General features: G+C 35.2%; 1 protein-coding gene across 2 annotated transcripts in view; it reads right to left on the reverse strand.

Moving 5' to 3' along the window:
• Window positions 1-2,680: 2,680 nt before the first annotated feature.
• Window positions 2,681-19,460, reverse strand: part of parp8.S (poly(ADP-ribose) polymerase family member 8 S homeolog) — a 169,619-nt gene continuing 152,839 nt past the window's right edge. For both annotated transcript variants that reach the window (XM_018244495.2, XM_041580576.1), the window contains exons 19-26: window positions 17,874-17,922; window positions 14,959-15,071; window positions 13,580-13,652; window positions 9,680-9,749; window positions 7,977-8,053; window positions 6,819-6,888; window positions 4,414-4,498; window positions 2,681-4,321 (exon numbers count right to left, since the gene is read on the reverse strand). In XM_018244495.2, coding sequence (XP_018099984.1) covers window positions 4,219-4,321; window positions 4,414-4,498; window positions 6,819-6,888; window positions 7,977-8,053; window positions 9,680-9,749; window positions 13,580-13,652; window positions 14,959-15,071; window positions 17,874-17,922 — 640 coding nt within the window. In that variant the 3' untranslated portion in view covers window positions 2,681-4,218. The remainder of the gene's footprint in view (window positions 4,322-4,413; window positions 4,499-6,818; window positions 6,889-7,976; window positions 8,054-9,679; window positions 9,750-13,579; window positions 13,653-14,958; window positions 15,072-17,873; window positions 17,923-19,460) is intronic.

The following is a 19,460-nucleotide window of genomic DNA, read 5'->3' on the forward strand; positions in this document are numbered from 1 at the left end:
TTTATTTGTATAAATTAGAAACAGAACTATAAACAAAAGTTATTTGTGATACTTATATTTATAATAGAATGTAGAAAAAATCCAATTCATAAGAAATTTTTGTATACATTTGGAATGTAACAAACCCTATGGTCAACAAATAAGATTTAATTATTGTTCGCAAATACTGCTGTTACTAATCACATCTTTTTTTTTTCAGGTGAAAATATGTTGATTTTTTCCACGATAATAATACACATGTGAATAATAATTCACATGTATATAATATTTTTTATGAAATAGTTTTCGAAATCCGAATTCAAAAAGACTAACCGAAATTACGTCAAAGTTTTTTTTTGGCCGAATAGGTCCGTTTTTGGATGAATTCATATCGTTTGACTCAAAGTAATTCGATCTAATCGCATTAGATCGAATTCGAATCTAGGTTTAGCCCCAAAAAAAACAGATTTTTCAAAGTCCTGCAATTGACTCCAAATAGGTTCTAGGAGGTTCCCCATAGGCTAAAACAGCAATTAGGCAGGTTTTAGATGGCGAATGGTCGAAGTCGAATTTTTAAAGAGACAGTACATGATAAATTAATATATTCGAATTTTCGATTTTTTTCAAATTCTAATCGAATTTGGACTATTCCCTAGTTGAAGTACACAAAAAATAGCTAGAAATTAGAATTTTTTTAATTCAAAAATTCACCTCGACCTTTGATAAATCTTCCCCTTAACATAACCAAATCACAGGGCCGCCTATCCCATGTCTGGTCCCAGCTCTCCCGGACTGCTTTTTCTCCCTCCCAGTCATTCTGCACTTTCATTCACACACAGTTTTGTTTCGCATATGGACAAGCGCTGTGTTGCTTCACGCATGCGCACACTGCGTCGATTTGTGCATGCTCACACACCCAGCTCTGCCAGACCATAAACCAATGGTGTACACAATTTTATTCTACTTTTCTGTTTAATTCTATTTACAAGGTACCCAAAAGAAAGGTATATGACGTTTTTTTTAGCGATTTGCCAACAGACATTTTTTAACTGATGTTTGAATGTATTAGTTTTCCAGTGTAAAGCAAGACGTTTAACTTGAGATAATAGTGCCAATGACCCTAGTATCAGGGCAATCCCAAATATAACTAGGAGGGTTTGAAAAAATAAGATTGTTGCTCATGTTTCTGAGCCTAATCTGATGCACAAAACCTAGTCGATAACAGATTCAATTCTATGCTGGAGACAGGTGGAGGAGAAAGCTAAGCATTTTGAATAAGTTGAGTACATGAATGAAAACCCTATTGCATTCCAAAGTTTCTTAGATTACTTTGGACCACAATATTCTAGAAATAAATTATAAATTGGAATTAAAACCCCTCTATCACTATTTAACCAAAAGTCCCATGCATAGTTTCCATAGTCCCCTCCCACTGCAAACTAGGAACAAGTTGAATTCTGCTCCTGCTTCATGATCACGGCTTAGAGACCAGGGACGGGATGTGATATTGCCACATGTGGGGTCCACCAGCTCCACTGTTAAGCGTTGAATGCTGGATGTCCCCACTGTATAATAACTCAAAAGCTACATTTTGGGAGCCTGACTTATGCAGTTAAGGAGGGGGCAGAGATACTAATGCAGAGACCCTACAGGTTAAAAATCTAAGGTGGCTATCTAATTTTTTTTAAGTTTGACAATAAGACAAATGGGAATGAAATATTAGTAGTGATGGGCGAATTTATTCGCCAGGCCCGAATTTGCGGGTCAATTTGCGCAATTCGCCGACAGCGAATAAATTCGTGAAACGCCCGCGAAAATTCGCTGCAAAAATTCGCCGGCGTCCAAAAAATTTTTCCCGAGAAAATTGCGTATTTTTCCGCGAAGCGAAACGGCGCAAATTCGCCCATCACTAAATATTAGAATTGATAAACCCCGCCTTTGTTTCATCCAATTATATATTGTGATTAAACTTGTGATCACTATCATATTTATGAAAAAGATTGTTTCCTGAAGATCTAATAAAGTCTTGTAGTGATGAACAAATCTGTCCCTTTTTGCTTTGCTGAAAGATTTGCGAAAATCTGAAATAATTTGTGAAAAATTTGTCAAAATGATTGTCAAAATCTTTTTATCTCTGCAACTTTTTTGTCCAAATGTATAAGTCAATGGGCATTTTTTTCTTATGGCAAATTTTTTGTCTCAGAAACAATTTTATCTTGGCGACTTTTTTGTCTCTGTGACTTTTTTGTCCAAATGCATTAAAGTCAATTGGTGTTTTTTTTTCTTATGGTGACTTTTTCGTTCCACGGCAAATTTTTGCCACAGTTTCACTGAAAAAATTTGCAGATGAAGAAGCATGCCATTTTGCCTGACAAGTAAATTCACTCATCACTAAAGTCTTGGAAAAAATTTAACATTTTCAAAAATACACCTTCTGTTGACTTTAGAATCTCAAAAGGTGTTATCTTCAAAAATAATGATCTTTTTTGATGTCTTAAAAATTCTACTTTTAAAAAAGTTTTTTGCAATGAATTTTCCAAATCAGGCATAAAAAATACACAGTTTTGAATTTTAATACATTTGCCCTATTGAGTGCAAATTAGTGCAGAATTTGACCATACTATATATTTTTTTTATTAACATCAGTCATCACTGTATCCCAGGATGTTGCTGGTAATGATTTAAAAGCAGAAATAATTCATTGGGTTTTCAACTGAACAAAGTTTATTTGTTAAAATTAGGATCAACTTCTAGAAACATCTTGAAACTGATATGTTTGTCGTGTCAGGGAACTTCTCTTATACCTACAGTATTAGTCGCTTTTATTGTTTTTCAACAATTAGTGGAGTTTAATGCGTGTCACATACATATTTAAATATAAGTAGGATATGAATACATATTTACTTAGCCTTTATGCCGATAGGAATATAGGCAATAGATGTTGCTGGTGATGGCATTTGTTTTATCGGCCAGTAAATAGTACAATTTTTTTTTCCTTTAAACTGGTTTAGCTTTAGTACTGGTACATGTCTTCCTATTCAATCATTTTTATCAAGAAGTAGGAATATCTCTTCATTACATATAAGCTTGAAAAAATACATATAAGACCTACTATAAAAGCAATTCATTGGCCCCATTCATTTTATTTTCTTAATTTTTTTATAAATTAAGCTAATTTCAGTAGTAAAGAGAAAATGGTGATATAAAATGTGTACAGTGTGTGATTTTGCAAATAAATTGGAATTAAGCAAAAAATTGTATAAAAAAACTATAGCATTGCTAAGGAAATTGCTGTTCACGAACTATAGCAAAGGGCAAAAAATTTGGAAAAAATCACCCTTCCATAGTAAATAAAGTGATATAGATATAGGAAATATCTTTTCGAAATTGATAATGAATTAAATAGTAACAGATCACTGATACTGCAGCACATGAGATTAAAAACAGTAGAATAGAAGACCAAAAAAACTATATGCCAAATCCCACAAATGTGACATCAGACCCTTGGGTTTAGTGATGGGTGACCTGTTTCACTTCGCCACAAATTTCACAAAACAGCAAAAATTTGCCGAAATGCATTGAAGTCTATGTGTGACAATTTTTTTTTGATTTGCAACAAATTGTGTGTCAAATTTTTGACCTTCAACAATTTTTTTTCACCCATTAGAGTCTATGGGTGTCATTTTTTGTGGCACAATTTGGCAAAAATGTCGCTCATCGCTATAGCATAATATCCTGCACATGAAGCTCTGGAGGCATGCTAATCCTTTTTAAAACACCCCTTTGTAGCAAAATGAGCCAAAACCAAAAAATAAATCTATACGTAAGATCAATGATGTATGTTTGGATTGAACTTCCAGATAAGCACAGCACAGAATACAATTAAATTTCCATTGTTCAACCTTACCGTAAGTTCCATAAGATGTGATATTATTGTACTTATTGCAAGGTAAACCACAGTTATAATTCAAATATGACTAGTAGTATGTAGTTTGATTTCACAAAGTTCCTCTTACTATCTTTAAGCTTTCTTGCCTTGGTTGTATTCACCCAAACACATTAGAACAGTTTAGAGTAATTCTGTTGTACCAAAACTAGTCTTTTTTATGGTCCATTATGAAAACATGAGATTATGTAATTGTGTTCATGTTTTCATACTTTTGATATATATAAATAGAATTCATTTTTTTTCCAGCACAAAGTCCAGCTTTGAGACTGCAAATTCTGCCACTGCTTCCTTTAGCCAGTAGCAGTTTGGTTGCCAATAACTCGAAGGATTTCTTTGTGAATGCTTGGTTCTTGTGTGTTAATACTTGTATCCCCAACTTGTCCATCTTCATACCTATGGCCACCATGAGAAAATGGAAGCAGTTAAATAAATATTTATTGGATGAAATAAAACATTCATATGGATATGCAGTACAGAATACTCACACAAAAAAGAATCTTGTACACACATGATCGGTGCTGGGTACAACCCAGATTTCACCATGTTTGTGCAGTTCTTGTGAAGTGATGACTGCAAACCAAACAAAAACAATATAATAGTATTTGTCAGTTTACTATCACTGGACAATACGTTTCTAATTAATAATCATATTTATGTGTTGCAAAAAGTTAAAACATTAAACCAGTAAAGGTGAAACTATTAATGGTTAAAAAAAAGTAAAACAGAAAAAAAGTCAATAATGAATATTGTTATTGCATTACCCCCTAGCGCCCAATTCAAACCTCTTATTTGCTTCTATTCAATACAAATTTGAACAAATAAATGCATCTCCTTACACATTGTTCCCACCGTTGCTTTTATATGATTTCATTTTATTTCGTTACTCATTCTCATAGATTTCAGGAAACTAACGTGGAAGGAGAGAGGAAAGTCTAATTTCCTTCGCTGAATGCATAATTAAATTACTCCTGCATACACAACGATTGATATGAAATACCTGTAAGTTCATTGAACAGAAATAAAATATGTGCTCGTTTGCACTTGCACTGGAACCAAATCATTACTTGCTCTTGTAAAGAAGATGGGAGAGACTTTACCATTATATTTAGTGATGGGCAAATTTGCGCCGTTTCGATTCGGCGAAAAATTTGTGAATTTCCCGCAAAATTCGCGAAACGGCGCCGGCATCTAGTTTTTGACGCGGACGTCCGTTTTTTGATGCAGACGCCCGTTTTTTGACGCTGACGCCCGTTTTTGATGCCAACGCCCGTTTTTAACGCCGGCGTCCATTTTTTTTTTAACGCCTGGCGAATAAATTCGGCCATCACTAATTATATTCTACTTAAGAAAGGAAATACAACATGTGGGGGTGTGGATTTATAAAAAATCTAAGAGGCCCATTAATCAAAGGTTCGAATTCATGTGAATTTTTTTAATTTGAATATACTCACAATTTGACTGGGGGTTATTTAAGAAAAACTTAGAATGTCTGATATTTGATCGAATGGTAACGACCCAAAAATTTCAATAGTAATCGATTCAAATTAGATATGAATCATGTTTTTCTCCCGAAAAAAAACCTTTAATGTCAAGAAGGCTATTAACATCTCTAAATGGCTCAACAGGCCTCTGGCATCAACTTGTACATGAACAGGTTTTAGGTGAATATTCGAATTAGGACTGTTTCCATGGTGATAAATCTCACATTCAAACATACAGTACATTCAAATAGGGGGATTCAAATTTGAATGTGTGAATTTTGAAACCCGAAAATTCGAATCCAAATTACTATTTGAACCTTAATAAATCTTCCACTAAATGTAATGTTTTTTTATATTAAAAAAAAAAGATCATTAATCTTGAATTAATACAACTCAGATTGACTTTTACATGAACTTTTAGATGTCAAATTTTTATACTCAAGTTTATACATTTTTCACACTTGGGGGCAGATTTATTAAGGGTCAAATTGAAAATTCTAATTAGAATTTTCGAAATTTTTTATGGTCAAAACTGTTACATTCGACTAGGGAATTATCCAAACTTTTTTTAAAAAAAAATTTGAATTTGATTTTTGAGATTTATCATACTCTGTTTCTTTAAGAATTCAAATTCAACTATTTGCCACCTAAAACCTAAAATTCATCCAAGTTTGCTAGATTTGATTTTTTTAATAAATGTCCCCCAATCGAATTTCAAGTAAAATCTAATGCATGCGAGTTTAAAAAAACTCACAGGAATTCAAAATTCAACCCTTGATAAATGTGCCTCTAAATAAATCTCAGAAATCAAGTTTAGGAAACTCAAGTTAATATTTTAACCTTTTATAGGTATGACCCTCCACTACAGATCAAAAACATAAAAATTTGTAGACCTTTGAATATTTGGAAACATACTGTTTTGTAGAAATGGAATGGGCAGTATTACACTTTAGGGGGCAGATTAACATAGAGTCGAATATCGAGGGTTAATTAACCCTCAATATTCGACTGCCGAATGTAAATCCTTTGACTTCGAATATCGAAGTTGAAGGAATTACCGCAAATAGTTAGATTGAACGATCGACCGAAAAATCTGGCATCCGTTTTTTTGACGCCAGCGCAAATTCGCCGCAAATTCACGCCTGGAGATTAAATTCACCCATCACTACTTATGGTGACTTTTTTGTCTATTAAAACTGCAAAAAATGTTTTGCAGCGGATCTCTGCTGCAGTTTTGCTAAAAAAAAATGGCGAAGTGTGTAATTTTGCCACAAATCCATGCATGCCGAAAAAATTCGCTTATCACTAATAATTTATAGAGAGAGAATATTTATTTGTAATATTTAAAAAGCCACTTTCAAAATATACATAAATATATTTTATTAAAATAAGATCTAAGAAAATCTTACCTTCACATAAGGCGATACATTTCAAGTTACGGCTTTGTAAAAATTGAGAATGTTGTCCTTTTTTCTGTGACTATCGCGAAAAAGAGACAACGGTGCAATTTTATTGAAAAGGTTCATTTATAAATAAGTAATAGAAAATAATTTAAAATTATTTGATTAACTTTGGCTGTTAGGAAAAATATCCTTGATAAAACAACTGATTAGTTATATACTGAAAAAAAAACTTTTTTGAATACAATTGTAAAAAATGTATGACCTGCTAGTGATCTTTATAAAATTTAATAAATTTGCCCTTAATTTTCTCATATTTCGAAGCCCTTCACCAGAGTAATATGAAGTATTCTTTTTTTTATAGTCTTGCATTGTGTCGGGTACCAAAAGAATACCTGCAATGTGTTCGGGACTTGGGTTGATTATACTTTTGGTGCCCACTGTACAGGTGGCACATGGGTACCCAATCCAATGCAGTCCGGTGGACTACAGGTGGCCATTTCTCGGGTAAAGGGAGAAAATCTATGCTTCCCAATGTAAAAATTGATCAGTGTAATGTCACTTCTGGTCAGCTTGACGACTGCAGGTTGGGTGGAAATCGATGGGGTTCAGAAGGCGGGTAATCAGGTCTGGTTTAGGCTTGGGTCTTAAAAAATAGACTCTAAAAATGCAGGACTACTACATACAACCATATTTGCCATTTTTAACATAAGAAAACCCCTTAATATATTATCTTGGCACACTTCTTAAAATTCTTTTATTGGAAAACAATTTTAATGCTGCTGAAATAAACAACTCAGTGGGATCAGTGATTGTGGCATGAACAAAGTCTAAACTAGTGGATGGACTCTGTACTCTAGTTTTGTATTAGTTCCTAAAAGCTGACAATGTTCATGACACCAGACGTCCCATTTGAATTCCCCTTTATCTGATAAATTCTTAAAAGGTACTCCAAGGTGACAGACAGTTGGACAAAAATTTATAATGAGTGTTAAAAAGTTATTGCAGAAGCCCTTTGAAATAGATCACACTTTATACATCTGCAATAGAGAACAACAGAGAACAATAATAAAATGGTGGAACTGCCAGTCTGACCTTTAGCATAATGTAGATAAATGTCAAGTCTTCAGTTTGAGGAATGTTAAATCAAAGTCATAATTAAATTACCTGTATTGTACTACTGCTTTTGCTGCTGGATGGGGGATCATCCTTAGCTGACACTTTCTGTTGCTTCTTATTCATCCCTGTTAAAACAAAAACACAATTGGTCAGATACATTTAACCTGCAGCTCTTTTGCTATCAATGTGCAAACGATAATAGTTTTACATTTAAGATTTTCATTTGTGTACACACATGAAGCCCTTTTATTGGTAGCACTTTCCCACCTAATATGGCTTCTATCCCCTTTTTCTTTAATTAGTCAATATTTTTACTTATTAAGGGGCAGATTTACTAAAGAGCGAAGTGGGTAATGCTAGTGACTTTTCGCCAGCATTGCCACCCACAGGGACATCGCCAATTCACTAAAAGGCACAGGCGCCAAATTGCTATTGAAAATGGGACTGTCGATAGCGGTCATTCGCACTATATCGACAGGCAACTTTTTGCTCTAGCAAATTTTACTAAATGTTAGCTCTTTCGCCAGAGTTGCCTTCACCACCTCAGACCAGGCGAAGTGCTATAAAGTAGCTAGATCTTCCTCAATCTTCTGTCACTTACATTATATTCTGTGTGCTGAAAATACGTTAAAGTTCAAAAAAAGCTGGCGACTTTTCCTTTTTTTAAGCGTGATTGGCTGCAAAAGTCCTAACTTACGTTACTTTTTTTGGGTACGCGGGTTTCTCCGCACATTGTATTACATATGAAACATTAATTTTACAGTGGGCTCATGTGTAGGGCATTATATTAATTCTCTCATCTTTATTACGGTTCCCTGGACATGTGTAATATAAACCGGTATCAAACCATTTGCAGCAACATTTATAATAAAGACGTCCATACAACTTTAAATTTCCCTCCTATGCAAACTGACCTAAACGCAAGATCACTAGCAAAGTTTCGCTACGCACAAATGAATGCTAGCACATCTTCGCTATGAAATGCTCGTACAGCCAAAGTAACACTATGGTAAAGTCCCCAGTGCCCGGGACAAAACTTTGCATTTTGGTGAATTAGCGAATTCGTAGTGTATTTGCGCCTGGCGAAGTGGTGCCATGAGTGACTGACGCTGTTGAAAGTTTGCCCGTTAGTGAATCTGCCCCTTAGAGACATTTATATTGAGTATCAAACAGGAAAAAGATGGGAGTTCTTTTTTACATTTATCAAAACTTTCCTGAATGTCAGGAAAGTTTTTAACAGAGAAGATACCTGAGCCAGTTTGTCAGAATGTGTTCAATGGGATGGTAGTGCCCTGCAGATAATAACAGTAGCAGTGGAGAATAGCAGTAGCAGTAACCACCCATCTGAATCCATACCAACCCACTGCAAATCACATGCGGAGAGAAAGAATTCAAACAACTTATTCCACTTCAGAAGAGAAATTGCTCAATATTAAGGCTAGGGCCAGGCTATGCATTCGATTGTGGATTCTTCTCAGATGGAAAAGGCGCAAAAAGAAAAATGCTGCGCATTGGCGCTGTAATCCACCTCATCTGCCTGCACCCGAGCGAAGGAAATGCTTGTGGTGGAAGCAGAGCAGAAGTGGAGAAGCAACAGTAGAGCAGATTCCTGACCTGCAGAGAAACACAGGATCCACTGTTATCTGGCCCTAGCTTAAATGCCTGATGTTTTTTTTTTTACCAACCAGAAACCATTATTACTCTGGACTTGCAATGATATGAGATTAAAATGCATTCAGTCTTTTTGTTACCTGAGTAACCAAATGATATGCTTGATAAAGGACTAAGATATATTCCATTTCCATACATGGCACCATGCAGCTAAAACAAAAAAGCAGAAAAACAATAAAGTTTTAAGGAAAAAAAAAACATATTATAGGCAAAATTATCGGATTCATGCTTCAGTTTTAGGGAAGAAATTCTAGATAATCAAGGAAATATAAATATATTAACAAACATCATTACAAATTTTTTTTTCTTTAAAGTTTTTAAATAATGTTTTCAACTATGCATTTTGCAGGATATATAGAAACATTGTGCTCCAGCGCTTGTAATATTATATCCACTTGCTTTTGTACATCAATATCAATTACAACCGGAAAATTACTTTTCCAAAATTCTGATGAGAGCTTTTGATGATGACGATATCTGTCAAAACATAACTATTAATATTAAAATTCCTGACAGCAATCATTTTAATCTGTTGAAATTCTTCATGTTTAGTTGGGGTTTTGCTGATGGAGTCATGAGCAATTCCTCTGTCATTTTAATTGTAAGCTACATATATAATGCTCTATATTTGAGGAAGAACTTGACTTGAAATTAATAAGATAAAAATGTGAGTATTGTGAATAGTACAGAAAAAAAAACCACGCGTCAAAAAAATTTAACACACAAAAGTCAAGGTTTTTTTCATAGGATACCTCTATTTGAATTTGAATCAAATTTGATTTGAGTTTTCGGGTTGGGACTATTCGATCGAATTTTAGACTTTCAGATTTTTTCATAAATAATATAACATTTGAATTGTGAATAAAATCAAATTTATTTAAAAAATCAGATTACGCTAAAATTTGACCTTTGATAAATAACCCCCTAAGACTAGGGTTGTTTTGTTTTTTTTTACTAAACTCCGAATGCAAAAATCACAAAAAAATTTTTTTATATAAAATCTGACTTTTAAAAAAAAACTAATTTTTTTCAGAATTTATTAAACTCTTGAGGATGGAAAAGTCAGAATCTAAAAAATATGGCATCTCAGACCTGTCAAGGTTGCATATAAATCAATGAGAGAAGTCCAAATGATTTTTTGATGTGTGCTGAGTTTCGTGCAATACCTCAAAGTTTTCGGGTGAAAATTCTGAAAAAATTGTGAAATTGGTGAAAATCAGATGAACTCCAGAAAAATTGTGAAAATCAGATTTTTTTCCCACAAAGCAAATTTTTGTGAAAATGTGATAATATATAAGCGTGACGAAACAGAGTGGATTTGATTGGAGTAGCAGAAAATATTGAGATGAATTGAGACTTTGATAAATAACCCCCTAGGTGTTTACCAAATGCCCTTGGAAAATGAATAGATGATGAAGTGGGATTGGTGGAATTTGTGAACATCTGGAGTCCTTTGGGAATAGAGGGTGGTACATTAAAGTGCATTAACACTGAGCATAGAGAGGGAAAGGTATAGGGAGATCTGTACATTAACTTATGTGCATATGTTGCTCAGCATACAGTAAAACCTTTCTTCAAATTGAATACCTTAAAACCAAAAATCAGAGATTTTAAACCTCATTTAAGGAATTGAGGGTGCAAACATGCAACTTACTCTTTTATAAACCTGGCCAAGCATGCATCCAGAACCCCTGGTTTAATAGCACAGATACAACTTCATAATTTAGCGACTTGCACCCAAACTTGCAGATAGTCTGTTCTGATGTTTTTTGTATCTTTTTGTTTGAAAAAAGATTGTGGAACATTACTTCTGAGGTTTAAAAGAGCAAACAAGTGGAAAAACCATCACAATGGCATTTCCATTATGTTACTGAGCACCTTAGCACAAAGAAAGGATGAGTTTTACTCCTTTCGGCTCCTGTGCCCTCCATGAACATCTACCTACAGTTGGCGAACCTGTGGTTGAACATCAACTAATATAATTATTCAGCATGCATTATAAAGCATCTATTTTCAAGTAGATAGCAATGATATTATTTTGATATTATTTTTCGTTTCGCGAATTTTGCGGGAAATTCACGATTTTTTTGGCAAATCGAACGCCCCAAATTCGCCTACCATTTGGATATCATTCTACAAATAACTGCCATATACGTACAGTCTTACATTTAGGGTGGTGGCACGCCTGAAGATTCAGGAAGATTAGTCACCCAGTGACAAATCTCTTCTTCTTCGGGCAACTAATCTCCCCAAAATGCCTTGCCGCCGGCAAAATTGTGAATTACCGGCGGGATGGCATACGGATTGCTTCGGTTATCCGAAGTTGCCAGAAGTTTCCTCGTGAGGCAACATTAAATAGATCCAGTAGGCTTCTTTTGCTTCCAGGATTCATTATATTTTAGTTTGGATCAAGTATATGGTTCTGTTTCATTACAAAGAACATTTTAAAAAAAATTGATTATTTGGATAAAATGGATGCCTATGTGGGATGGCCTTTCTGTAATTTTGAGCTTTCTGTATAACAGGTTTCCGGATAACGGATCCCATACTTATATTTGAATACAGGCACATGTTTGGTTTGCTGAAGCTAAAGTGTCCACCATGATAATTCTAACACATTGGGGCACATTTACCTAGGGTCGAATATCGAGGGTTAATTAACCCTCGATATTCGACTGCCGAATTGAAATCCTTCGACTTCGAATATAGAAGTCAAAGGATTTAGCGCAATTCGTTCAATCGAACGATCGAAGGAATAAACGATTAAATCCTAACATTGGCCTCGGTAGGTTTTAGGTGGCAAACTAGGGGGTCCAAGTTTTTTTTAAAGAGACAGTACTTCGATTATCGAATGGTCGAATATTCAAACGATTTTTAGAAAGAATCGTTCGATTCGAAGTCGAAGGTCGTGTCGAAGTCGAAGGTCGTGTCGAAGGTCGAAGTAGCCAATTCGATGGTCGAAGTAGCCAAAAAAAACATTCAAAATTCGAAGTTTTTTTCCTCTATTTTCCTCTATTCCTTCACTCGAGCTTAGTGAATGGGCCCCATTATTTACATGGTGTCTCTACATTCCAATATTTGGATAAGCCTAGATATTTGCATTAACATATTCACACTTATAAAGAGAATTTTAGCAAGGTACCCATTTTGAATTATTCAGAATATGAAGTTTACATAAAACACATTGTTTTCTGGAGCCAAATGTTTACTGTTTTATAATACACAAAAAAAGGCAGGGCTTTACAAAAATATGTGAGTTGCTTGAAGTGCATCTTTCTATAATGTTCATATAATGAACATCTTTTTATAATGTTGTGAATCAGGAACATTCCCAAAACTATACTCATTCAGGGCATAAGGGACTTTCTACAGTTGTATATTTGTACATATAAAATATGTTTCTAATATAGTTATCTATATTATAAAAACAATATCATTTATTAATTACTAGTTTTTATAATTGAGTTCTTACAGAAGTCAAAGTTCACAAAAATTCAGGAAGATTTAGAAAGTTAGGTTGTCCTAACTTTTCCTCTAGGTAAACAAATGATTTCAGGAATATTCTTGAAGTGAATGAGCAGAAAACACTTGGCAATTGGAAAACCATCTGGTTAAAAGGAGTATAATATAAAAATGACTATTGAAAGAAGGGAATAACAAATAAAATGCAAAGAAAGTGTGTAGGAAAGAATATTGAAATTTTTTAAACTGCTAACTGTCTTGGCACAAGGAACTGGCTGGCTACCTTCCTACACTAATATAGACCACCGTGACTTTGACCATTTCCCTCTCTACAGAACTGAGTGAATCAATAACTAAACAGAAACTAAACAGAAAGAAATATTGATTTCAACATTTAGGGTAACGGCATTCCGAGCCAAGCTCTAGTTTAATTTCATTTTGGAATATTCAGAGCTTTACAAGAGAATATGCAACAGCTGCAATTTAGAGACAGACGTTTTCTTATCCCACATTATTACCTGCAGTCTTGTATTGGAAGCAACAACTAAACCATTCCTCAGTATTGAGTGCCAGTTTTCAATGTGTGAGCCGCTAGGACAGAAAACAGAAAAGTTGAAATTGTTGGCAGAGTTCTAGTTGACATTGCAAACGTCACAGAGCTTAGGAAAAACATAACTGTTAAACTGATGTATTTATCCACCTGTGCAAAGAACCAATAAAACAATTAATGCTACTGGCTCAATACTTTCCCTGTTGTAATGCAATAAAAACTGTGTAGAAAAATTAATCATCCCACCCCAAAGGGAAAAAAAAGAAAGAAAGAAAATGAAAAAAGAAAGAAAATGAACAATGGTGATATATTATAACGTCTTTTGACATTTTGGATACAATTCGACAGTTATAAAGCATAACGCATAGTGATGAGAGAATTTGTCCCGTTTCGCTACAAATTTCAAGAATTTCCCGCAAAATTCGCGAAACTGGCGAAAAATTTGTGAAACGTCGATTTTCAAAGTTGACGCCAGTGCCCATTAAAGTCAAATTCGCCCATCACTAATAACGCATCATGATGAAATCAAGTAGTGGTAAACCTTCACATTAACTTTTAGTAAGTTATAGAATGCCTAATTCTAACCAACTTTTCGATTGGCCTTCATTTTTTAAATGGCTTTTGAAGTATTTGCCTTCTTCTTCTTCTGACTCTTTCATAATGGGGTCACTGACCCCATCTAACAAGCACATGCTCTGTAAGGCTTCAAATGTATTGTTATTGATACTTTTTATTACTCATCTTTCTATTCAGGCCTTTTTATTCATATTTCAGTTAATTATTCAAATCAATATATGGTTGCTAGGGTCATTTGGATTTGGATCGCTGAAATTGCATACTGGAGAGATGCTGAATAAAAAATAACTTAAAAAACACAAATCTCTCCCTTTTTTTAGCAAATTAAGTCAGATTTCGGTTGGGTGTAGGTTGAATTTTAATTTTGAATATTATGTGAAAATGTTGAGTTTTAATAACAGTTAACTCAAAGGGAACAAGCCCTTTAAGAACTTTTTTTAATTTGCAGATATGACTTTAATTGCAAAAATACTATAAAAAGTCTGTACATTAAATTTACAATCCACTTCAGATAATACCAGAAGGGTTAAGAGCATTTTAACTATCCTCCTGAACAGAGGTGAACATAATATCAACAATCTACATTCGATACTGTCCACAACTTGCAATTGCAATGACAGGGGCTCACATTCTGCCTATTTACTTTCATTATATGGGAGCCATTCCTTGCCCTTTAACTATTTATTAATGTCATTCAATCCCAAGGTCTTTTTTATTCAAACAGGTTCGATTTAGAAAGCTGGAAACAAAATGGGCATATTTGTTACTTACTGAAATGCAAATGTGCTCCCGAAGAGTTTTTTAGCAGCTCTAAAATTTGATTCTTTGGCTGGTGGACTGCTGAGAAGGAGGAACTGGTGAGGGGTGTGCATAAATTTTAGTTGCTGTAAAACATAAAATAAACATCTTTCAGAACACAAAATAAACATTTCATATAAGAGGTTTTCCAGCAAATATATGTATATATATATATCCAAGCTTCTCAGTGGAGCAGGAAAAGCTGTCTTAACAATAATACAGTGTACAAATTCTGTTCAAGGCAAGGTGGGATCCCCCCAACTTTAGGCAGCACATAAGCATTACAATTACAAAGCAGTGCAAATATTTCATATGTGAATATGTTTAGGTTCAGATTTTTAGTTTTGGTCTTTTATTTTGGTATTCTAATACACTCAGAGTAAAGACATATTTAAAGGAACAGTAACACCAACAAATGGAAGTGTTTTAAAGTAATTAAATATAATTTAGGGGCAGATTTATCAAGGGTCAAAATAAAAATTCGAAATTCAAATTTTCAAGTTTTTTTATGGTTATAACTGTCACATTGAACTAGGGAGTTATTCAAATTCGATTAGAGTTTTTTAAAAAAATTCAAATTCGATTTTCGAGATTTATCATACTCTGGCTATTTAAGTAACTCTAATTTGACTATTCACCACCTAAAACCTGGGAAATTGCTGTTTAAGTAAATGGGAGACATCTAGGGATCCATTTTAAGTTGTTTGCAGTCTTTTTTTAAAATGGAATTGAATTAGATTTGAATTTTATTCGAGTTTTTGTGTGCTTACATTTGCCTGAGTTCGAATTCAATATATATATATATATATATAATATATATTGCTTGGTCTAATTTCAAATTTAGGGGAATTTTTGAAAACTCACATGAATTCGAAATTAGACCTTTGATAAATGTGCCTCTTAGTGTTACCCTGCCCTGGCAAAACTGGTGTTTGCTTCAGAAATACTACTATTGTTTAGATAAACAAGCTGCTGTGTAGCTGTGGGGGCAGCCATTCAAGGCACAGGTCACACAACAGATGCACTGTTCAGCACACTATTATATCCTATAACAAAGCTCATCTGTTATCTGCTAAGTAACCTGCGCCTTTTCTCAGCTTAAAAGGCTGCCCCCATGGCTACACAACAGCTTGTTCATACTATAGTAGTACTTATCTGTTATCTACTGTATACCCTGTGCTTGAATAGTTGTCAGGATCCTCCCTCTTGGGGGGTCCAGGTCATTGACCTACTGCCTGCCTTGGGCTTCCTGGAGGTTGAGCCCTGTCCAGTAAGTAATAATGGGAACTATAGGTACTTTAGAATTTGTCCAATAATCATATCTTCCTTCCAGTTATCGATAGAAGAACTCACAATTGTTTGTGAGCATGGCTTCCATCAAAAATCATGGAGTCCCATTCCACTTAGTTGGCAGGACTTACTTCTAGAAGGCTGCATGCCTTGAACCTCCTGGGAGATGAGCTCTCCATCTGGATCAACTAGCAGTTCACAGGATATATATAGACTTAAAAGGTTGGATGTGTGTCTTTTTTCAACCTTACTTACCACTACTACTAGGGTAGGACTACACGGATGTTTTCGTCGCAATACGAAGTTCTGCGACAAAACAGAGGCGTCAAATCGCATGCAACGGAAATAAGGTAAGTGAATGCATTGTCAGATGCTGTGTCTGCATCCGACAGTCGTGTTGCATCAGATCAACGATGCGACTTCATCCGACATTTCTATCTCTTACCTTATTTCTGTCGCCGGCGTTTTGTCACAGCGCGTCGGATCGTGCCAAAAACGTCCGTGTAGCCCTACCCTTACTTAGGTAGCAGGACCCACCCGCTAACTTGCCCAAGTTATTAGCCTGCCTCCTGCCTATGAGTCTCCTGTTGGCCGAGCCCTGTCCAAAAGTAGAATCGTACCCCAGTTAAAAAAAATGCTTAACTATACCAATCTCAGTCACAATATTCTGCCATTCTGAGGCTCAAAAAATATGCATTGTTGCATTTGTCCAAAACCTGACTAGGCACCTGACATGACTTCCCTTCATTGGCAGCCCTGTTTGTAAACTTACTCCATAGCTATTTCACTTTTAATCTTTACAAGACCACTATCTGCTTAAGATTTGTGGGAAGAGGAATGTAAACAGATGTTTGTATTCAGGGTCGGACTGGGGGGCCCGGGGCCCACCGGGACTGCTGGTCCAGGGCCCCCCGCCCCCCTACAGCGACGCGCAGAACTCGGCACAACTATGCGTATGCGCCGCTCGAACGCCGCCATGCGCATGTGCGAGCGGCGCTTCTCGGTGCGCATGCGCGAGGGCCGATACGCATCGCCGAAAACTTTTTTTTTTCAAAATTTTTATATTGGTAAAGGGGTCTGGCCCGGCGGGGGCCCACGAGGGTCGGGGCCCACCGGGTTTTTTCCCGGTGTCCCGCCGGGCCAGTCCGACACTGTTTGTATTATTTAAATGTTTAAATCATTTTACTTACTGATTCAAAGATATAAATGGAACAATGGCATACAAGGTCACAGAAACAGGTTTCAAAACAACATTAAAATACAGAAACCTACAATTGATTTTATAATATAAACTACAGATGGTGGAATGTGATAAGTGCAAGTGGCCGGGAGCTCTGGCAATTACATGCCAACAAACAACAAGCAATAATTCTCCAGGCATCTGCAAACCTGTCTAAGCTGTAGCTTTCTGGTCTGTCACTTAAAATACAAAAGCCCACATCAACAACTGTTTTTCAATATTGCTCTAAAATGAAATGTTTTTAATGGCAAACACAAAAAAAAAAGAAAAATCAAGATTAAAAAAGAAAATGTACACATTTGTTATGCAGATCAATTCATAGGGTGGATAATATTTGACTGGTTTATTATCTACTTACCCTGTTAACTGTCAGTTTCACTATATGCGATCTGTTACTGGAAATAACCCTGAAAAATGGACAAGAATTGCACAATGAGCACTTTCTTGTTTTCAAGCAAACAGTTTGCAAATTGTATTTGATTTAAACACATACAGGGGAATGTAATAAAAGTCGCAAAGAGCAAAGCAATTCGCACCAATAAGAATAAAAATCCACATCTCGCAATGTAATATCGTTCCTTAAACTGTTATTGCATTGCGAATTTTAATTGCGCATTGCGAATTTTAATTGCGCACTCATAAGAAGTGCTTGAAGGTGTCGTAATCTTTTGGAGCAAACATAACGACTTTTTCAGTAAGACGTTTTATTACATTGACTGCGCATTGGCGCAAACTATAAAATTTGCAAACGGTCTTTTACTGTCGGACGTGGTCGCTAAACAGTTTCCGTGCTCGCAAAAGCTATATTAAATTCGCACAAAGCAAAATTTGTTCGCGCAAGGGCATAACTTTTCGCATTGCGAATAGTTTTTCCGTTAGCGATTTTTATTACATTCCCCCGATATTCTCTAGGCTTTCTTATTGCTGGTTGTGCAACATTATAGGATGTTACAATGCAGAAACAACTGCAAGCACTAAAATGTTTAACTAATAACTTAATTGTAGCTAAAAAGGTTATTTTTTTCACTTCTTCCACATTTATTCTGCAGGGTAGTATACAACCAAACAGCTGTAACAAAATTCTTGTTAAAACACTACACTGAATATATTTGATCATAAATGTTATTTCTAGATGCTTTGCCCACAAAGAAGTATATTCCCCCTTTATATAAATGGGAATGTAGAATACATAAACTACACGGTGCAGTCAGCTGCTGTTGGCTATCAAGGTTCAAACACTGTTCATGAAATATACATTGAGGGTACCTGCTAAATTACAGAAACGAATAAACATAATAGAGGATCCCACTGAAGAAAGAGGCTGCACAAGTTTATTTACAAAAGGAATTTACAGTGCAAATAGGTCCAGTATATATAGGGATTCAATTCAGTCTACATAAGCCCATTATGGTATCCTATGGTTAATCTGCAGATGTGGAAAGGGTATTTTTGAATAGTGGAGCTATAGGACAAATACAGTTAATTCTAAGGAAGGACAAATTGTATGTATATTTTTTCCAATAATGAAATATAAAGTAATACATATAACACAATCCAATGACTGGCCTTCTGTTGGTGTCTGGAGGCATATTGCCTAAATGAAAATCAATATAATTTTTATATAACTTGACCTAATATTTCACACGTGGAACGTCTTTTGTCTTGATCCACTGGAAGCCACATACAATGTCTATAGTCTACATCTCCTCTTAATCTCTTTGCCATTGTAATAGAAACTACTAGTAGAGACAAAACATTCAAAGATCATAACATCCATCATCCATTGGATTCATGGTAAAAGTCAATAACAGCTGAAAGATCAGAGCTGGCAGACCTCTGATTTGCCCCCAGCTGAGGAACAATAAAGAAGCAAATGTGATATTCCTTAGGAAGATACTTGGTTTCTCATACTAGGCTTTTGTGCTGTGCCGTTTAGAAAAAGGAA

Source organism: Xenopus laevis, chromosome 1S (assembly GCF_017654675.1).
Source record: "Xenopus laevis strain J_2021 chromosome 1S, Xenopus_laevis_v10.1, whole genome shotgun sequence".
In the NCBI taxonomy this organism is placed as follows: Eukaryota; Metazoa; Chordata; class Amphibia; order Anura; family Pipidae; genus Xenopus; species Xenopus laevis.